The sequence below is a fragment of the Lepisosteus platostomus genome, chromosome 3 (genome assembly GCF_059453375.1).
Source record: "Lepisosteus platostomus isolate fLepPlt1 chromosome 3, fLepPlt1.hap1, whole genome shotgun sequence".
NCBI classification, from domain to species: Eukaryota; Metazoa; Chordata; class Actinopteri; order Semionotiformes; family Lepisosteidae; genus Lepisosteus; species Lepisosteus platostomus.
The window spans coordinates 39,208,544-39,230,555 of NC_142613.1; the positions used below are offsets into that span (position 1 = coordinate 39,208,544).

Sequence of the window (22,012 nt, forward strand, 5' to 3'; positions counted from 1 at the left end):
AAGTATGATTCCAATGAAATTCCTAGAATTAAAACTGAACAGCAAATTCCATTCAGTAGAACAATGTTTATTATTATTACTTGTTCATTGTTTATGTACTGTACAGCATGACATATTTTGTGATTAATGTGATTTGATTTATGTACCATAAACTGACACTGAAGAGTAATACATATTCTTTCCACAAGACTCAACTTGAATGCCATGGCTTTTATTTAAAAAGCAAACACCTAATACCGTATGTTTAATATTTACATACAGTTTATAGGTACATAAAAATGTATCTTTTTGGAGTGTCACTCAAAGCAGGCAACACACAGCATTCATTTTGTTTTTATTATTACTTTCCTTTGGAGTAGTGATGAGAACACATAAAGTACACGTGGAAGAATCATCATGCCACAAAATTGCATAGAGTCTTTTTTAGTATGTTTTACAAAAAAATATCAATGCATTTTTAACAATTCTATCATTATAGACCAAATATGGATACGGTATCCTCTAAACATATCAGATATCATATTAAAGGTCAATCACAAAGTAAGACAACACTCACAGACATCTGAATACAATTTACAAGAGCCACATTTATTTTTAAGAAACACAAGCAAGGTCCCTTTAAATCTTAGTTTTCCTTTGCTTCTTCTTGTTTTTATTGTGGAATCATGTATCAAGAACCACAAAAAACTTATATATTTAATATAATTAATGGAAATAATGAAGTACTGTATACAGAACAAGAAAATATGAAAAAAATTTCCGGCATTTAATGAAACTCAAATGAAATCTTTCTAAAATATTGTTCATTTCAAGCTGAACTCAGTAGTGTATTAAAAGTGCACAATCTATTTAAATACAGAAAGCTTCATGTAGTACAATGGCAATGTACACAGTAATGCATTTCACACATTCAACATCTAACAAGGCAAACACATTAAAGGCACAGGACTTTTAACATCATAGAGACCTTTCTATTTTTTAAATTTATCTTAATCAAATAAAGTCTTAAATTTAATTCAAGTAATATTAAAATCAATAAAAAGACATCCTTTTTTTAAATTGCAGTGGTTTAAAACAATTTCAATGCATTAAAAAGCCAACACTAACTTTTACTACAGAACCTGGCACTGTACAGAGTTATTTTATTTAAAAAAAAAGTGACAAAAGCAAACATTCCAGCTTTTTAAATGGCTCCCATTGGATGATGTGGCAAAGATGCTACCATGAGTTCCATTGCAAATGTACTGCATATTTCACATGTGAATGGTTGGCTTGCAAAGCTGTAAGTTTCTACAAAATACTAATTTAAGAGATTTTTATAAAATGCAGCATTGTGTGTGTTTTGGATATCTATTAAATAGTTTTAAAAAATCCACCTTGACTAAATAACATAAATTTTGAAGAAGAAATCAATTTAAGGCCATATATTATTAAATAAATTATTGAATGGTTGCTGAATAAATAAAATATATTTTTGTGTATTATTTAAATTTAGATTTTGTTTTTGAAAATAAGCTATTCTACATCTGTAAATCACCCAAAAACAAACAAACACTATTGCCTAGGACACCTACACATTTATTGATATAGTGCCTTGCAAAAGTATTCATAGTATTCTTTTTTTAATTACAAAATGGTTCAAACACACTTTTTAAACTTAAAACAAATCCCAAATACTCCAACTGAAGACTTCTGAGGGCAAGATAAGTTAAACTTAAGGTCAGCGAAAATAAAAGAGTTAAAAGAGAAAAAGGTCAGCGAAAATAAAAGAGTTAAAAGAGAAAAAATGTTTATTGCATAAATATTCAGACCTTTAAACTCATTAATATGTTGAAGCACCTTTGGCAAATCTTTCTGGGTAGGTCTCTACCAACTTTGCACACTGGTTTGCTACAGTGTTTGCCCATTCTTCTTTGCAAATTTGCTCTAGTTCTGTAATGTTCATTAGGGATCACTTATTGACGGCAATATTCAAGTCTACACACAGACTTTGAATTGCTTTCAAAGCAGAACTTTAATTGGACCACTCAAGGTCTCTTCTTGTTTATGCCACTCCAGATTAGGTTTGGTCTTGTGCTTTGGGTCACTGTCTCACGGAAAGGTGACTTTTTGTCCTACAGTAGCTTTAGGCCTGAAACAGGTTTTCTTATAACGTTTGCCAGTACCTTGCTTCATCTATTTTCTCATCAGTGTTGACAAGCTTCTAAGTGCTTGCTGATGAGGAGTGGAACTATAGCATACAGTGTTGTGTTTGTGTCAGATGTAACACTTTCCATTTAGAAGGTTTCAATTTTGTCTTTCTCAGTACAAAACCTTTTGCAACATGTTTTCATTATCTTTTAAATGCTTTGTTGTAAGCTCTGTCCAGGAACTGAGATAGGTTTTCCACTCTGGCCAGCTTTTTAGTGACTGGGCTCATCAGTTAGGTGTCTGGGTGTTATGAGCCACAGTCCACTTCTTATTATTATAGGGATATTTATCATAATAAATATGGATATTATATTTAGTGTTTTGAATTTTCTTATAACTTTATTCCTGACAAGTGCTGTTCTAAAACGTTTTTCTTTCAGTTGTTTTGTGAACTCCTTAGTATTCAAACTGACAGGAACCTCACAGAGACAGGTGTTTTTATTCTTAACACCTCATGAGAACAACTATTACCATTATTATTACACACAGAAAAAGGCCATTCAATTAACTGTGTAGCTAATTAAAGCAATTTTGTGTACGTAAATTCATTTATTTTTGAAAACGTAAAGGATTTGAATACTTATGCAATCATGACTGTTCCATTTACTTTGTTTTTTGCTTTGAATGTGTGGAGTAGGTTGTGTCGCAACAAATATTAACATCTACTTCAGTGCGTTATGATTACATGTTTTATAGCAAAAATATCTGAATACTTTTGCAAGTAATTTGCAACCTACAGAGAAGTGACTATACTTAGAAGTATAGAATATAGGTAAATGTGAAAATAACTGTATTGTTTCTGTAAAAGAAAACAGAGGCAACAAACAAAAGTCATTGTAGATTTATTCAGAGAAATGTAGAGGAGCAGGTCTATTGTTAAAACCATATTAATCATGTTAGTCCTTGACTTAGACACATTTTTAAAATTGTTTAACAGTAGTTTAATACATCTCTCTAGGGATCCTTCCATAATGTGTGATTATATACTGTACAAGTTTCAATGATTGCCTGTTTCAATATCCATGTTAAATCATTTGAGCTATATTTCATTTTGGTCACTATAAGAACTATTATGATTTTATTTCCATTATTATTTTGAAGTTAGCAGCTGCAAACCACCTACAGCTTTTAAATACTGTATATGACATTGTATCTGCTGAGAACAATAAGATTTCTTATTTGATTTCCTTCTTTAATAGTTACTTATAGTTATTCAATTCTTGATCAGGAACCATAATGAGAAATAGTGGTTATCTTTTATTTCAATTAATTATAATAACTGTGTTATAAATATACAGAATGCTGTAGAACTGTCAAAATTAATAAAGTTCTTAGTGGGTAATAGGCAATGTACATTTTTAAAGTTCAAAATAGGTGAAATAACTATATACTGTACTATAAGAAGCTGGTGAAAAATTGTTAAAATATGATAAAAGCTTAGATCTCATATAGAAATCTTCATATTGTATTTTCTTCTTCTGAAAAGGGTATCAGCCTGATACCTCACTGGAAGAAAGACCTCAGTTACAATAGATCTGTTTATAAAAGTTTCCTTTCCATAAGTGAAAGTGAGAAAATACAATATGAATTCAGTGAAAATAAATATAACAATATGCAATTTCTGTTTGTGAATCTATGTATTTTCCTGTTTTTTAATAAACGTTGAAAGACAATTTTCAATCTATATCTATGTCAATGAAATTTCACATTATTCACTAAACATCTAACATTTACATGTGTACAATGACACGCAAATTTACCACTTTGTTTAGTCATGCATCCCTGAAACTTTTGTAATTAACCAAACTGTCCACAGCAGAACTGATTACTGGCTTGGTTATGCAAACAAAAGTGTAGTCCTAGAAAGCATATTAGCCAGATATTAAAAATAAAAGAAAAAAATACAAAAAGTCAATAAATCTCTTAAATATCATATAAAGCAAATATCAAGAAATAACCAGCAGCAACAAATATCTATCTGTATAAGAACAAAGGTAGAACAGCAAGCCACCAGTGCTTGCAGACAAAAGCAGATTACCCTTACTGTTTCAGTGCAAATATACAGTGTAAATGCCTCTTGGGAGCTGTTACATACAACCAGAAAAGGACTTGATATCCTTATTTATGTCTGCAGTGTATGATCAGGAATTTGGGTTTGCTTTGCCTGGCACTTTAAGAAATGCTCACGAACAGTACACCTTGCTTCACCAATAAACACAAACATTCAGGCTGTTACTTAGGTCACCAAAGTATAAACTATTATTATTATTATTATTATTATTATTAATAATAATAATAATAATAATAATAATAATAATAATAATAATAATAATAATGTTTTAGCATATTTAAATCTAAAACACTGGCACCATAACCCATATTACATTAAAAGCATTAATAAGAAATTGACTGCACTATTACACTTTAATTTTTTAAAAAGTAAAAGTAAGTTAAAAAATTGAAACGAAAGTTCCTTCCCAAGAAGTGATTCAAGTACATTTTGTTTCCTGCATTTAGAATCTAACCAATTAAAGCCACTGTTTTAAAACAGCAGGGCATAAATGTCTGAAGTTGTCAGAGAAATAGAAAAAAAATAAAGTAAAATTAAAATTAAGAATTAGCCCAAATCCCTGGAGAATTGCCTACAGTGGTGTGTCAAAGACTTTTTCTGGCATTTCTTCATCTACATCCTCCTCAGACTGCTGGGGCTTGTGGTTCAGTTTTCCACTGTCAGATGCCATGGAAGAAGAGACAGTTGAGTGATCTCCATCTTCAGTGAACTTCCCTTTGGTCGCCTCCTGCACAAACTCCTGAATCTCCACTGGAAGCCTCCTGAACTTGTCTTGGTATTCCTGGTCAAGCTCGCTTTGCAGCTGTAATTAAGATAAGCAGCAGTATTATCAATGTGTCTAATTTATAACAAAGAAAACATTTCTGTTTTAACATTTTGTAAAACCCATTAAACCTAGAGTAGTATCTGCAAAAACCGCTAATGTAGGCTTCTTTAATGCAGCTCAATTCAAATGCCCTATTGTAAATATTAAAGGTTGTAATCACAACAATATTTGTTGAAGAAATTTTACATTCACCAGTTGATATCACAAATAATATATTATATGAGAACCTTAAGTGACAGTTTTTAAAGTTCACCAACATGGGTTTGGAAAGAAAATTTCACTTACAGAACACCCCATAAAAGAAAAAAAAATGAAATACAGTACTTATCTCCAGCATAACTTTAAAGCATACTTTTAATCCTTTTGGGTTCAGAGATTAGGCATTTTCAGAGATCATATTGAGGCAGAACTGGAAACAACTGTAAACCATGCATTATTAATTTATGAATGATATATCGTCTCTACAGGTTCAAAAAAAAGTTTGTGAATGCTTTGGAATTACCTGGATTTCTGCATTAATTACTCATCAAAATGTGGTCTGATCTACTGTAAGTCACAATAATAGACAAACACAATCTGCTTAAACATACAAACAAGTGTGCTTCTTCTTGTCAGTACTGTACACATCGTTTAAACCTTCAAAGTCTAGTTTGGAAAACGTATGTGGAACCTCTAGGCTAATGACTTCTCCAAAAGCTAGTTGGAGTCAGGTGTTCTAATCAATGAGATGAGATTGGAGGTGTGGGTTGGAGGTGCCCTGCCCTATAAAAAGGGCACACAAAGGTTGGTTACTGACAGAGTCTGCTCTTCTCAAGAAAGAACTGTCCATGTGAACTGTGCCTCGATCAAAAGAAATATCAGAGGACCTTAGAAGAAAAATTGTAGAGATGCATAAAGCCGGAAAAGGCTACAAAAGCATTTCTAAAGGCCTGGGTGTTCATCAGTCCATAGTATGACAAATTGTCAACAAAAGGAGGAAATTCAGTACTGTTGCTACTCTCCCTAGGAGTGGCAAAAATCATGGCAAGAGCACAGTGGGCAATGCTAAAGGAGGTGAAACAAAACCCTAGGGTAAAGGCAAAGGACCTGCAGAAATCTCTTGAACTTGCCAAAGTCTCTGTTCATGTGTCCACTACAAGAAAACACTGAACAAGGATGGTGTTAATGGAAGGACACTTCTGGGACAATGTTCTGTGGACAGATGAGATAAAAGTTGAACTCTTTGGCAGAAATGTGCAGCACGATGTTTGGAGGGAAAAAAAGTACTGCACACCAACACCAAAACCTCATTACAACTGTGAAGCATGGTGGAGGGAGCATCATGGTTTGGGGCTGCTTTGCTGCCTCAGGGCTTGGACAGCTTGCTATGATAGAGATAACAATGAATTCAAAATTGTATCAAGAAATACAATAGAAGCTAGAAGCTGGGTGATGCAACAAGACAATGACCTGAAATAGGAGTAAATCAACAACAGAATGGCTTAAAATTTGTGTTCTGGAATGGCCAAGCCAGAGTCCAGACCTCAACCCAATTAAGATACTGTGGCATGACCTGAAAAGTGCTGTTCACGCAAGGAATCCTATAAATATCAATGAACTTAAACAGTTTTGTAAGGAGGAATGATTACAAAATTTAATTATCTCTAAAATTCCTCCTAACCGTTGTGCAAGTCTCATCAGTAGCAACAGGAAACATTTGGTGGAGATAATTGCTGCTAAAGGAGGTTCTACCAGTTACTAAATACAAGGGTTCACATTCTTTTTCCAGCCTGGACTGTGAATGTTTAAACAATGTATTCAATATTGACAAGAAGAAGTACAATTGTGTGTTATTAGTTTAAGCAGATTGTGTTTGTCTATTATTGTGACTTAGTTGAAGAACAGACCATATTTTTAGGAGTAATTAATGTAGAAATCCAGGTAATTCCAAAGGGTTCACAAACTTTTTCTTGCAACTGTATATAAATGCCAGGTAGCCACAACATACTGTAAAAGCTGGATAGGTACAGATGCAGCCATTCAAAATGCATGCTACAACCCCGTCCCACTCGAAATTATCTACAAATCAGCACATTATACTGCAGTATGCGATTGGCTGGACAAAAATGACCAACAGGCAGCACCCATGGTGCATTGGTTGTTAGTGAAACGATTGCTTTATTTAATATTTTACTGTGCAGGTTTAAATCTGCTAAATATTGAATATTAATAGGGAAATTTTAGTAGCTGAACATAAAAAGAAGAGGACCATAACACGTCTGAAAGTCAAAAACTATATCAATTTAGGAACATAAACACATTACGTAAACTGTATGGTATTGGTAGTTTAAATAAAAAAATACACACCAGTATTCCACTTTCTTCATTTTAAGCATCAAAGTCTTTCATTTGTTTACATACTGTGGTTATTTTTTGGAAATTGTTTTACATGCTCCTTCTGACTATATTAAGTTTATATACGTCATAAAAAGTTATAATGTTTTAACATTTTCTATGAATATTTGCACTTGTTATTGCAGTAAAAAAATGCAACTTTGATTTTTAGGGAATTTTTAGAGAATTTGATTAATAAGGAATATAATATAGAATTGCGTATCTAAATAAATTAATAATGCTATAATTATATTCATATAGCTCAAATTATTACAGTGCACTGCATCAATTTGACTCACTCACCCACGATTACATGGAAACTTTTTGCATACTCTGTTCAGTTATAGCTTAAGCTGTCAAGCGGTGCGTTGCTGTTATGGCTTAGACATCTGACGTGCATGCTGGAGGTCCGGGGTTTGAACCCAGCTCTTTCCATGAGTTTTCTTTTAACAAATAAATATTTATTTGAAAAACTAAAATAGTAAATATTATCGACACTATATTTAATTTGTTGGTATTTCTAAATATCACAAAACGTAAGTGAGTTAAGTGATTAACCTTTTCTATGAATACTTGGGCTCGTTATCACAGTAAACAACCTCATACTTTTTAGAATCTGCTTAATAGGGAATATAATATGGAATCGCTTTTTGAAAGAAATGTATAACAATATTAATTTAAGGATCCAAATATATGGATTTATATAGCGATTTTTTATTTGACTCATTCAAGCATGCTTACTTTCAAAACATTTTAATGCTGTTCATCTCGGCTGTGTTTCCAAGCAGCCCTAGACGATCCGGGTTCAGTACCCGCTTACAAGTTTTTCTTCTAACAAATACTTTAAAAAAATAAAATAGTAAGTACTATGTACACTATATTAACATGTTTTTATTTTTTGTATATATATTATAACATATTCAGTGTTAAGTTATATTAATAATGAAAAAAATACGTGAATTAACAAACATGATAAAGTCAACTGTTCAACCAGTTTGATTCAAAACACTTTATTCAGTGGGACAATATAACAGATGCCTGAAGCCTTAAAATGAAATCCTATATATTGTAATTAGAATCAAGAATAATAAAACGGTATTAAAATTACCATTTAAACAATAATAATGTGTCTGGTCATTATTAACAGCATTAATTTAATAATAATAATTTCAAGCTTCTTGTAATTTTTTCAGTCATTTTTTTCTTCAGTTTTCATAAGCTTTGCTTATAAAAATACCTATTTATGAGACACAATGTTTTTGTGAACAAATGACAAGGAGCCTTCAACCTACAGGTTTAAAGATTGCGATTTGTGAAAAATTTCACAGCTTTTATTTAAACAATATCTAATACCTGTTTGCATTTCTAGAAACCTTAGTTTGAATAAAGCGGATCCCAGGTACAAGTGACTTCATAACACAGGAAGGCATTATGCTATATTTTTTATGCATCAGTTGAAGCCTTCTGAAGTCTCTCAAAAACATAAAAATGTAACATAATATTGTGTGGCATGATGGGCAACCGATTCTTTTAATTTTAAGAAAATCAAAAATAGCAAACAATAATGCGTGTGCCTTAAATAGATATTGCTTGGTTTTAAAACCCATAAAAAACGGGTTTAGTTAAAAACAGGAAATCCACGAAAAATTGGTTATTTTTCTTCCTTGTGATCATCTTAGAATCTTTATGTAAGCTGTAAGTCTTTTTAACTGAAACATTTTAAACACTTTAATTTTGTAAACGCAACACGGATTCTGTACAGATACAGTACAATCACATTCTCCTGTCTTCCCGTGGTGTGAAACGAATTAGCAGGTGATTGAGAAAACAGTGCACCGGACACTGAGCTCAGTCAGGGAAGAGGCGACGCCGATTGTATTTCTGACTATTATGTCACAGTTCAATATTTTACATACATCTAAAGTCAGGTGTCAGGTGCATAAACTATTAGTAATCAATAATTAGTATTAAAATTCACACTGTGATAAATTGTTGCATTTCCACATCTTGTAAAAACATTAATTTGCAAGATTGTGTTCAAACATATGTTACTGTAAATCTGACTATCAAAAAACCAGGGTTCACTTTTTTTCTGTCTCTCCCTACTCTTTCTCACCTGCTGTGGTTCGGACACAGAATGGTTAAAAATGGGAACAGGTGAGGCAGGCAGAAGGAAGGGGGTGGGGGGGGGGGGTGGGAGGTGTCTTCCCACCTCTATGACTAAAGGAAGTGTAAAAGAAAAATGGCTTGAGTGACATACAGAGCCGAAAAAGTTTGATCTGGTCTTCTGTGCTTTAAAGGTACACTCCTTGTGGAAGAATTTTCACCTCGAACATTTGCACAGAAGCAAACTGAATACAAAATGTACTTGCAAGAATAGCGATTACAAACATTAAAAAAACATACTTGCTTAATACTGTTACACTGTACAGTGTATTAAAACACTCTATGGTCACTAGACTGTGAGTAATGCTACCTACTAAACCTCTTTTCCACAATTTCACGGGGGCAAGGTCACGTAGCTGATTCACAGATGGATAAAAAAGTGCCCTCAGTCATTTTTTTCACTGACAAAGGGCGTGATGTGTTAACACAAACTCTGCTTAACAGAGCCACTTGTAAGAGCAAGGTGAATTTCTGCTCAATTAAATAAAGCTACAGTACAGACAGATTTTAAATTCTTCAAGCAAAATTAGCTGTCTATCAAAATCTTCTACTTTGCAAGCAGTACACAACTTCTCAAAGGTACCTCTTGTCTCTCGTGCAAACTCAACAAAGGTTTATTTTTTATAATTCCAAAATTTGAATGGTATGCCTTAGGGACTCATTATAGTATTGTAGCGAATACGGTTCACACAGGAAAATCAAAATAACACCCCCGCCACAGCTGGGTATCGCCGCCCGCTGTTCCAAAGTCATATGGTTTCAAAGTATGTGTGAAATATCTTTTCTTACTCCAGTTATTAATTCAATCTATTTTTATTCATCTGGCTATGTACAAAATATATCCAAAAGGATCACTGTAAACGTTAAATTCCAAGCTGAAAAGACAAGACTCAACATGTCTTCTCTAACTCTGAATTTGTTACAATGTTTTAATAATATATTCTGTATTGCATTTAAATTGGAATGTTTTTACAAATATCAGAAGAGGTTCACAATAAGCTATAATAGTGGACTATTTTTATGCATTCTGCTCTGATCGCACTTTGAACCACCTATGTGAAGCTCGCTACATTACAGTGCTCATTACCACTATAAGGACAATAGAAGTATTTTTTTTAAAAGAAACAAATATGAAAAGGTTTTCAAAACGTCTGCTTGTAATACTTTAGCTGCTTAGTTACACGATTCCATATTAATAAAACTATCAAGTGATGTTAAATCACTACATTTATCTTTTTACAATAACAGCAAGTGGTGTTCTTACTACGCATTCTTAGAAAAGGACAAAACGTTATAACTTTTTATGAAGTACAGAATATAAGCTTAATAATGTTAGAACAAGCACATTAAAATCAGAACCTATGTAAGTTACCAAGTTAAAGACTTTGATGCATAAAATATTTATGCATATTTAAAATATTTATGATGAAGGTGGAAGGTTGTGTACGGTTGTCCAACTGAGCAATCTTGCTTTTATAAAATATACTGACTTTTTCATGTTTAATGATTAACATGCTGTAATACACAGTTTAAATTTAGAAGTCTAAAGAGTATACAGCTTAAATTCTTAATTGAATAAAGATTGTCCCTCAGCAGTGATCAGGATTCGAAACTGGCGTTTTCTGGTGACAGCTCAAATCCTGTACATGAGAGGTTAAGCTTTATTAGCTCCTCCTGGCGGTTTTACAAGGTGATTCCGGATACTATTACATAATCTAATTTGCATATGGTAATTTGCGGTATGACGCGAAATGACACGTTATACCACGTTTTGATGCAACACGCCCACTGCGTTATACCACAGCGTACCCCGCTTGTTTTAAATGGCTGTATTACACATTACAATTAAACCATATTGTAATGATTTCAAAAGTAAACTGTAAACTGTGTATTACAGCATGTTAATCATCATTCATTAAAAAGTTGGTATATTTTATGAAAGCAAGATTGCTCAGTTGGGCAAAAGTACACAACCTACCTTTATCATAAATATTTTAATCATGCAGAAATATTTTATGCATCAAAGTCTTTACCGAAGACACACCAGAAAAACTACACACCAGTATTCCACTTTCTCCCTAAACATTTTAAGCATCAAAGTCTTACATGTGGTTATTTTGGAAACATTTTTACTTGCTCCTTCTGAACATATGAAGATTATATACTTTGTGAAAAGTGATAGTCTTTTAACCATTTCTGTGAATTCGCTCATTCGGCTTAAACAAATGCATACTTTTAGAATTTGATTAACAGGGAATATAATATGGAATCGCGTATCTGAACAAATTAATAATGATATAATTATATTCATGTACTGTCTGGCGGAATAAACTGAAGAGATAGTTAACTCGACACGGAATTATTAAGAATTATCACCTTTTATCATCTTTTTACACTTGAGAACAAATGAGAACATTCCACTCAGTGGGCGATGCATTATCTCAATCACCTGCTAATTCGTTTTACACCACGGGAAGACAGGAGAATGTGATTGTACTGTATCTGTACGGAATATGTGTCTCTCTGTATTCAGCTGTACTGAAAAATAAAGCACCGTGCCTGAGTCACTGTGTCCGTCATATAATTATGCCACAATATTATAAAAGCCCCTTAGGCTGGGCAATCGAATTTTTAAATAAAAAAATAGAAAATTAGATGTAATGATGTGTTCACGCTTAACTTAGAAATTGCATGACTTTAAAAGCGATAAAAAACAGGTTTCGATAGTTAATAACCACTTTTTGTGCACGAAAAATGGGTGATTTTTCTTCCTTGTCGTCAGATCTTTCTTGGAAAAATGTCTTACCCGCTGCAATTCAGGCACAGAACGGTTAAAAAGAAAGTCAGACAGGCAGGGGGAAGGGTGAGTTGTGAAACAGTTACCTGACCTGGATAAAGGAGTTAGAAAATAGGTGGATTTACACCTGTGAAAAGCGTTCCACTTTTAATGCGATACAGAAGACATTATTCTTAAATATAGTCTTGTATGGTCTGTAAACTGAAAATGTATGAAGGAGACACGTTGCGTATCACCTCTTTTTACACTTGGAAGAACATTAACTGAAGATATTATTAATAACCTTTTAAATCTGAAGGGAGATCTAAAGGGATCCACACGGTACAGGTTCCTGCTACTGTAGCTATTCAGAGGGAAAGACGGTGACGTTACCGCGCAGGCGAGCAGACACACCCTCTAATGCCAGGCGTATGGGTTAAATATATTTAGATCTTTGAATTAATATCGTTATTATTTCTTTAGCCTCACACTATTGTTTAATAATACTCTTCTTGTGTCTAATTTTTAGTTGAGCAGGATTTGAGCTACAGACCATAAAAAAACAGGATTCACTTTTTTCACATATTGATGATAATGATATCAGTAAACTATTCGTTGTTATTAATAAATGCCTTAGAATCGAACATGTTGTGATATTTAGAAATATAAAAAAGTCAGTAGAGTGTCAATAATATTGCTATTTTGCTATTGCTATTTTAGTTTTTTAAAGAAATGTTTGTTAAAAGAAAATTTGTGCTAATAGCTGGATTTGATCACCCAACCTCTAGCTTATAAGTCAGTCACTAAAACCATCATGTCACTGACACAGTCACGTGACAAGCTGTTACGTCCCAGTGTGTGGTCTGGGTGTGTTTTTTGTTATGTTCCACACTGCTGACCTTTGATTGTCTCTCTCCCCCACTGGCCCACCATTACACCACTGTTCCTTATGATGTCATCATCAATCAGCCTCTCAGCCATTCAGACTTCATCTTATTCAGTATATAACATGGGGGTTTTCAGGAAGAAGAGTCCTTTTGTTTGACTTCGGTCCTGGTTGGTTTTGCTTTGCTTCATTTTGCTTTTGGTTTTTGCTTCGCTTTTGATTTTGATTGGGCTTTGTTGTTTTGTTGGTTTCTTTGTACTTTCGTTTGTTTGTGTTTATCCTTGTTTTGCCATTACCTTGCCCTAATGTGTTATATGTTCAACCTTTGTGTTCTTTTGTACCCTGTTCCTGTTGATTACTCTAGTTTTCCCTTATCTGTATTCCTACTTCACTTGTGTTTTTGTGTGAACTTTTGTGTATAAGGTTAGTTTAGGTTGTTGGGTATATTCTACACACTTAGTTGATTTTATATTAGTAACACTAGTTTAGTACGGGTGAGTGCCATTTGTCTTGTATGGTTTTGGGTAGTCAGTGGAGGTTAGCTAGGGTGTTGAAGACACCGAATACCGTGTGTTTCGGGTTTTCTTTTGCAGTCAGGTTAGCTTTCCCTCACTTTCCTAGCCAGCTCCATTTTTGTTTATTTTCTTTTCTAGTTCCTTACCCCTGTGTGTCATCGTGTCTTTCCAGTCACTTATTCAACTTAAAATCATCACTTTTGCACCCACCTTTGTTATCACGCTCACCAGAACCCACCTGCTTCCAAAAATTATCCTAAATGTTACACCCCTTTACCCCTAGACACTTGGGGTCGTAACACAAGCAGTGAAACATCCTTATACATATCAATGGATATGTGTATATACTACTGTTTGTGTTACAGTACATTAATATAATTATATCGTTATTAATTTCTTTAGATACGCGATTCCATATTATATTCCCTATTAATCAAATTCTAAAGTATGCTTTGTTTACTCCGATAACGAGCATATTCGCAGAAAAGGCTAAAACGATCACTTTTCACAAAGTATATATACGTACAGTAATATGGTCAGAAGGAGCATGGAAAAACGTTTCTGAAATAACCACATGTAAGACTTTGATGCTTAAAATGTTTAGGGAGAAATGGAATACCAGCAATATACAGTTTACACAATATGTTTATGTTCCTAAATTAATATTGTTTATGACCTTCAGATGCGTTATGCTCCTCTTCTTTTTATGCTCAGCTCCAAAAAAATTCCCTTTAGTGGTAAAATTACATATAAATATTCAATACTAAGCAGATTAAAATGTGCACAGTAAAGAGATTAAATGATTAAATCTTTTCACTACTGACCAATGCACCACGAGTGCCCCTGTTGGTCATTTTGGCCAGCCAATCACATACAGCGGTACGGCACGGTGGCTCATGCGTAGTTGCCCGCAGTACGGGTTTGTACCGTGCATTTTGAATGGCTGCATCTGTAGTTTACTTCAAAGTAATATATATATATACATAACCATCCCATATTGAGGAGAAAGATACTGGAAGAATTTATGACAATACTCAAACAATACACAATATATAACAATAGTCTGAGAAGTTATGGAATATTTTTAAAACTATATGAATTGGCATTCATGTTAGATAAACAGTAGCATAACTGGACATAAACATGTACAGTAAATGTGCCCATGTAACAGAATTTTATAAACATGAAAGGCTATGCATATATACAGTAGTAGACAGAAGAGAGATTTCTATAAAAAAGGCCCTGAAAGTCTTGGCTGCCATCATAGAACACAGGTAAGCACACTTTTACTCCATGTGTGGTCATTTCTTTTTGTATAGCAATGCGCTGCCAGGTTTGTTTTATCTTCCATGAGGCTTTGTAAAAGTACTACATTTCTTTGTAAAATGGGTTGATATGTTGAGGCCTTAAGCTCATTTTACCATGTTAGAAAATTGTGGACTACTCAAGGAAGTTCACCAAAGTTACATTGGCTTGTCATGTACAAATCACATATAAAAAAAATATTTTAAACTCTAGGACAAATGTACTAAAACCAGTTATAAATAAGTACTGTACACCATGTTCTTTCACTGTCTTGCATTTGCAAGTTGAGTTGCAGCTTTTTTTAGACAAGTCAAAGGTTGTTTTTCAAGCTCTGACACTCTTCATGATTAAAAATTATGTAATTGTATTAATTCTGATCCAATAATTGCTTTAATGCTAATTTCACTGTTTAACTACAAGATTCTGTCTCACGGGAATACAGTAATTAAGGAAAAGCACAAAAAATGAATTATGAAATCAGAAATGAAAAGCCTCAAATCTGTGAAGCATAGAAAAAAAATCATGACATACAGAAAATTGAAATGAGACGAGAAATGTGCTTGTGACACTACATATCTTTAATGATACAACACATCTTTTTCATTCTAAGTTTACAATGTGTCTATACAGTAGTATATAAAGAGGTATGTTGTGTGCCTATATAAATACACATAAAATCTTTGTGAACCAAAGTTCAGTAAGCATTTGAATTCTGTACTTTTAACATTACGTGCAATGATCACTATGTTTTTTTTCTTATAGTTCTGAATTCTAAAATACTTACAAATTATCAAATAAAAACAAATTGCTCTTGTTTACCATGGTCTAAGTCTAATTCACACAAAACCAAACTACCAGGTTTGATTTTAAATAAATCAGATCTTCCAATTCTAAAATAACTACTACGTATAAAGTAACTCAGGAGTTTAGAGTTTTTCTTTAACAATGGCTTTGGTCACCTAGTTAAGAGAAGGGTGTAAAACTACGACTAAGGGAGTTGTTTATATACTGTATACTGTACAAACATATCTGCCAGTTACAATGGCAAATACAATGCACAGTATAAAGTACTGGTTTTGTATATGTCAATTTACATTTTTCAACATTGTTTCAACATTATAAAATACTTTATTAATAAGTTAAATTCACATACAGTATGCATACTGTATATCTATATACTGTAAATCCATTGGACTTCTACATACTTTAATAATTTACAGTAATACCATAATTAGTTTGTTCTGATATTTCATGTAGAATAACTCTGAAGTAGTTATCAAACCCACTGGCATAATTTCTTAAGTTATCAAAATTATTCCAAACAGTATTAAACAATATTTTTATACAAAGTATAAAAATCATGTAGAGTAATATGATCCTTGAATGATTATGGTAATGGATGTTAGAAGAAGATTTACTACTGAGTTCTATTTAAATAAAACTATTTCATAGTTTTTTTATTAAGTGCTGTAAATCTCAGAAACAGAAACTAAAAATGATATATGATTATAGACATTCTATAAGTTAGTATTGAGAAAAAGACAACAATATAGGACTTTTTGACTTCGGAGCGATGTTAATTCATACAGGATGTTTCAATATAATGTACAACTGAGTGCCTAAATATTAATTTTTTATTTAGATTAACTTCATAAAATGGAGTAGATGATTAAATAAGATGCAGAAGGAAATGTACAATTAAATTATTAGTACTTTGAAAACATGCTTATTGAGGAAGCTCAGCTCATCAAAAGTAATCCTAGAGATAATGTACGGAAAATCAGCCTGGCAGAATACATAAGACACAACTTTTATTTTATGTAACTGGAATGAAATTCATAATTTAAACTAAACAAATTCAAAATAGAAAGATTGACACTCCAGAGAGTTTCACAATTGCTTTCAATAAGATATCCCTCCTACAATACGGGACATATTTTAAACACAGAAATATTTGTTCTTACACATCCCCAAAACAAATTGTGTACTATGGCCATTTCATAGATTTATTTGAAGGATGAACCAGCAGTCCAGAATTTGTGAATATTGACTTTATTCACATCAGATGGTCACAATAAATATAGTCTGTTTAAATATTTAAGACTGAGTTTGTTCTAAAGTTTAATCTTTACATGCTCTGCACAGATAGGTAATGAGTGTCCTGCAGTCTCCTGCAGTGGTGCAGTGGCTAGCATTGCTGCCTCACAGTGCTGAAGCCCTGAATTCAATTCCAGAACCTAGAGTACTATCTAAATGTTCTCTCTGTGTTCATGTGGGTTACCTCCAGTTGCTCTGCTTTCCCCCCAGAGTTCAAAGATAGACTGGTAGGTTAATTGGTTTCTGGGAAAATTGACCTTGATGGGAGTGTGTGCATGTCTGCGTGTGCCATTGTGATGGACTGGCGTCCCCTCCAGGGTGTATCCTGCCATGCACCTGTTGCCTGCTGGGATAGGCTCCAGCTACCCTGCAACCCTATATTTGATGAAGTGGTAGAATGGATGGATGAAAAAGTCAAGATTGCATAAGTAATAAAACAATTTGCTTTGGCAAATCTGAATAAACGTAGGTGTATACAATTACCTTAATTCCCCAATTACTTGAGTCACTTCTGTTTGTGTACAATAATAGTAGTTCACAAGTAAATAAATTAATAATTCACCTATGTTTGTAGTCCCTCATTCAGATAGTGAATTTAAAGCAAGGTTTCAACAATAAAACCATGAAGACCAAGGAGCTTTCAAAACAAATCAGGGATAAAACTGTAAAGAGTGTAAAACACTTAAAAAACACTTAACAAACACCCAGATAAGCAGCCAGGTAAGGAGAAATTCAAGGAGAGTTCAATGAGAAAAAATGTCCATGGGTCAACAAAAGTCCAGTCTCTTCATAAAGAGGGCAGTGAATGGAACTGAAAACAAAACAAAAAAAAATCCCACTTGGTTTGGAACAAAGCAACGAAGAGATTCTGCAAAACACATGTAAAAACATTTTGTTGTGAGGCAAGATAAAATTGGGATTTTAATTGAAACCCACTATACTGCATCATTACTATACCTGCTGTCGAGCTTTGTAGTGCAATTGTGTTATAGTTGTACTTCTCATTAGAAGGGACTGGGAAGCTTGTCAAGACAGAAGGGAACATAGATGGAGCACAATCTTAGATGAAAATCTGCTTCAGACAAATATTTGGGACATACAGTATACTGTATTAAACTTTAGACAGGCCAAAAATCCAATGCACAATGCCAAACCTATACTAGAGACTTAAGAATAAGAAAGTGACTGTCCTTGAATGGCTAAGTCACTTGAATTCTATTGAAGATATGTGGAAGAACCTGTGAACTGCTGTCCATAAGCAATCCCCAGGCAACTAGAGCGAGTTTGAGCAAATCTGCCATGAAGAATGGATGAAAACTGCAATACGTCAGTGTGTTAAGATGGTAATTTATTTAAAAAGAGATGCAGTAGTAATTGCTGCCAAAGGAGCTTCTACCAAATATTGAGTTCACAGGTCTGAATATTTACTTTGAGCTTTTTCTCTTTTGTTTTTGCTGACATTTACTGTAACATATCTTCCCCATAGAAGTCTTCAGTTTGAGCACTCAGGTTTTGAATAAAACTGTATGTTTATCATATGTATGCATCATTTAGTAATTTAAAAAAAAACAGGACATAGAAGGCTCTAAATACTTTTGTGAATCACTACAGTTCTTAGAAAATACAATGACATTTATTTTAAAAATCTAGCTAGATTTAAGAATACCTATTTTTAAACATGCAGGGTCTAGAACATCAATTAAGCCTTTTTAATAGCTACTCATTTTCACATAACCACATTAACAAACACATTTACTGTGAAGGAACAAGTAATAGGTTTATTCCATGCTGAAAAGAGAAGAAAGAAAACACAACGTTTCGGCCGTGGAGCCTTCTTCAGGCATGCATTCAATCAAAATGGAATGACCTTTTCTAAGGGTGTTCTAATATGGGGGCATGAAGTGACATTTCTATTCACAATCCACGCTTAAATGTAGTGTCTTTTTTAAAAGATCTGTTGGGACTACAGAAATATCTGACAGCTCTAGAGGCTTACGATTACAAGGGCTTATTCAAGGGCTTAAATTACTGTACCTAATGAATCTTTTCTTTTTTTTAAAGAAGACTTCGCTCTTAAAACTCTCCAGTGAAAGAATAATTTGTAAAGTTGAGCTGTAAGAGCACTGTTGTTTACTGTGGCCAGTTAATGTAACTGAATATTATTTATCTAAATGTCATAACTGTATTGTTTTGTATATTTTTTTTAAAATTGTAACAGTGAGACCCCCATGCATGGATATTTAATATCACCAAAGCATACATTTTCCGAAATTCTCATTGTAAAATATCAATGATGAAGAAGGTTATCTGAAATGTTATTTGGCAGTTTGAAAACCAAACAGGTACAGTATACTTTGTCTCGCCAAAGAGAGAAGGTACAGCTATGTCAGAAATACTGTGGTCTGCACCAAAATGAGTGTGTCTCTGCTATTTTCTGGTTTGATCCTAAACAGCTAGTAAGGCACTCAAAAAAATCACCAGAACAGTACAACTGTTACATATGAAGAACTGAAGTAGTAGTATTGTGTAAAACACACTCATGGCAAAAAGCCATTTTCTCTTGTATTTTTACTTGTATTATTCTAGAATTAAATAACAGTGTTTTTCGTCGACTCATAGTGAGTCTGCTATCCACAATGCTTTCCAATATTCCAATTAGAATTTACTAATTGGATTACTTAAACAACTTCTATTTTTCCTCAGGCTATGTAATTTTTTTCTTTCACATTAAAGAAAGATGAGACTGATATGAAGCACACACATTATTTAACATGGTGATAAGAGAGAACTCTGGATCTCAGATACAAACATTTAAGGACAAAATTAAGAAAACCCTGAGTGAAATCTCAGAGGCAGAAAACAGCATTGAGGATTGTATTTCTTTCAATGATTTTTTAATTCTTAGTTACTAATAAAATTCTAGGAAATATCTTAAGTCTTGTTATTGGAAGGTGAAGTATATGTATGGGAACAGGTAAAGGTTTATTCCATGCTAAAAGGGAAAGTAAAGAGACAGAACTTTTCAGCTGTGGAGCCTTTTGGCATGGAGGCAGTGTGCTTTACTAAAGTGCTGCCAATTTGGGTTTTATCCCCAGTTCAGAATGCCCTTCACTGCTACACTGGCATACACAAGCTTTCTAGTGTGGCGAAGACGAGCATAATAAGATGAGGTAGTAATTTCTCTGTTAGTACTAAAATGTCTTGAATATGTTTGGCAGTAACGTGTTTAGCATTTGGAGAAGCTAAACTCATTTGCAGAAATTTGGTTAGATCCCAATGAATGTGAAGAGAGATGATTTCTGAAGTATTTGGTGTGACTGAGCTGTGGGAATGCCAGCATATCTGAGAGGATAAGATGCCCAACCCCCCCCCCCCCCCCCCCCGCCTCTTGTGAGGAAGGAAGTAGATGGGGAGGTGGGGGGCTGTTAAGGGAAACCTGAAAAAAGGAAAGACTTGGGTGCGAGACTTACAGTACAGTATATACAGCACACAGGTGTGTGGAAATGTGCAAGATTAGAACCTAACCTTCCTTTCAAATATTTGTTACAAACCACATTATATTTGAATATATTGGAAAAATACGTAGTTCACTACAACTGAACAATTTCTTCTGTTAAATTGTTTATTTTTTTTTCATATATTTACTAAGACAATTTAATAAGGAGGAAAATGCCATTAAGCTAAATTACTTGCATAATCACTCCTGCTTTCCTGCATATCCCTCTAATTGCTTTGGTGAAATGGTTTCATCTCTACTGACAACATGTGCTTTACCTTAAATGTTTTCCCATGGCCTCTGGGCTCATATTAAAATCAATACTCCAAGAACAAGCATAACATCAGTTAATGAATGACTTTAAAATCTGCCATATTAGTCCTATGGTACTGTATCTAAATATACAGAAAAGCATAAACAAAATGCTCAAATATACAGTTTAAAGACTTTCGATCAGCATTTACAAAAAACACTATACTACACATTTTAATAAATGAATTTAGTTAATTTCATAATAAATACATTATCAGTGTCTGGAGTGACAAAATATGAATTACATAGATTCCCATCAAGAAAAAATAATTTATAATTTCTTGTCCCACATGCACATATTTTAAATCTTCTCCTCATAACATATAAAAAATCTATAAATCACAAAAATATCTAAAACCTGAATATAAGGACAAAATCCCTTCAAAAAAGACAATTAGAGGAAGTGTTGTTTGTTGTCACATCCCGTAAATACCAAGCTAAGTTTTTAATTTGCTTAGCCAGCTCTGATGGATTTTATACAGTCAATTCATGTTTAAAGAAAATGTAATTTAATTTTCATTTCTGACACGTGATGATGTGGTGTTAGCTCCACAGTCCTCTAATGAGAGTATGAAGGTCCTGATATAATGAAACATCTAGCATGATATAATTTGCCTTGCAACTGATTGGGGGGAAATTTAATAATTAACTATTCTTTATTAAGACAATCTCAGAAAGTTAGTTTTATCTAATGTGTATGACAACTTTCATGTCTTGGACAGGTTATGAGGATCACATTTAAATTAAACAAAATCTGCAGGTCTTTCCAGACAAAGACAGCTATTAGCTATTGTATGAATGAATCTAGGAGAAAATATTAGTCTTCCTTTGTCATTAAGACAAATGGCAAAATATTAGATTTCTTATTTCTATGCCATAACTGACATTTTCTATGGGAAGAAAATAAAATGTTTTAACTTTTTTATATAACCCATATAACCCAATCTTTGTTATTTTAGATTACTGGATGTACATCTCTCAAGAGGGAAGCTGAATATG

General features: G+C 33.3%; 1 protein-coding gene across 2 annotated transcripts in view; it reads right to left on the bottom strand.

Moving 5' to 3' along the window:
• Positions 1–317: 317 nt before the first annotated feature.
• The window catches only part of plcb1 (phospholipase C beta 1), a 405,056-nt gene continuing 383,361 nt past the window's right edge, over positions 318–22,012 (bottom strand). Inside the window, exon 33 of one of the 2 annotated variants that reach the window (XM_088625584.1) lies at positions 318–5,063. In XM_088625584.1, the coding sequence (XP_088481710.1) occupies positions 4,833–5,063 (231 nt within the window). In that variant the 3' untranslated portion in view covers positions 318–4,832. The remainder of the gene's footprint in view (positions 5,064–22,012) is intronic. The other variant, XM_088625585.1, reaches the window with a different exon arrangement.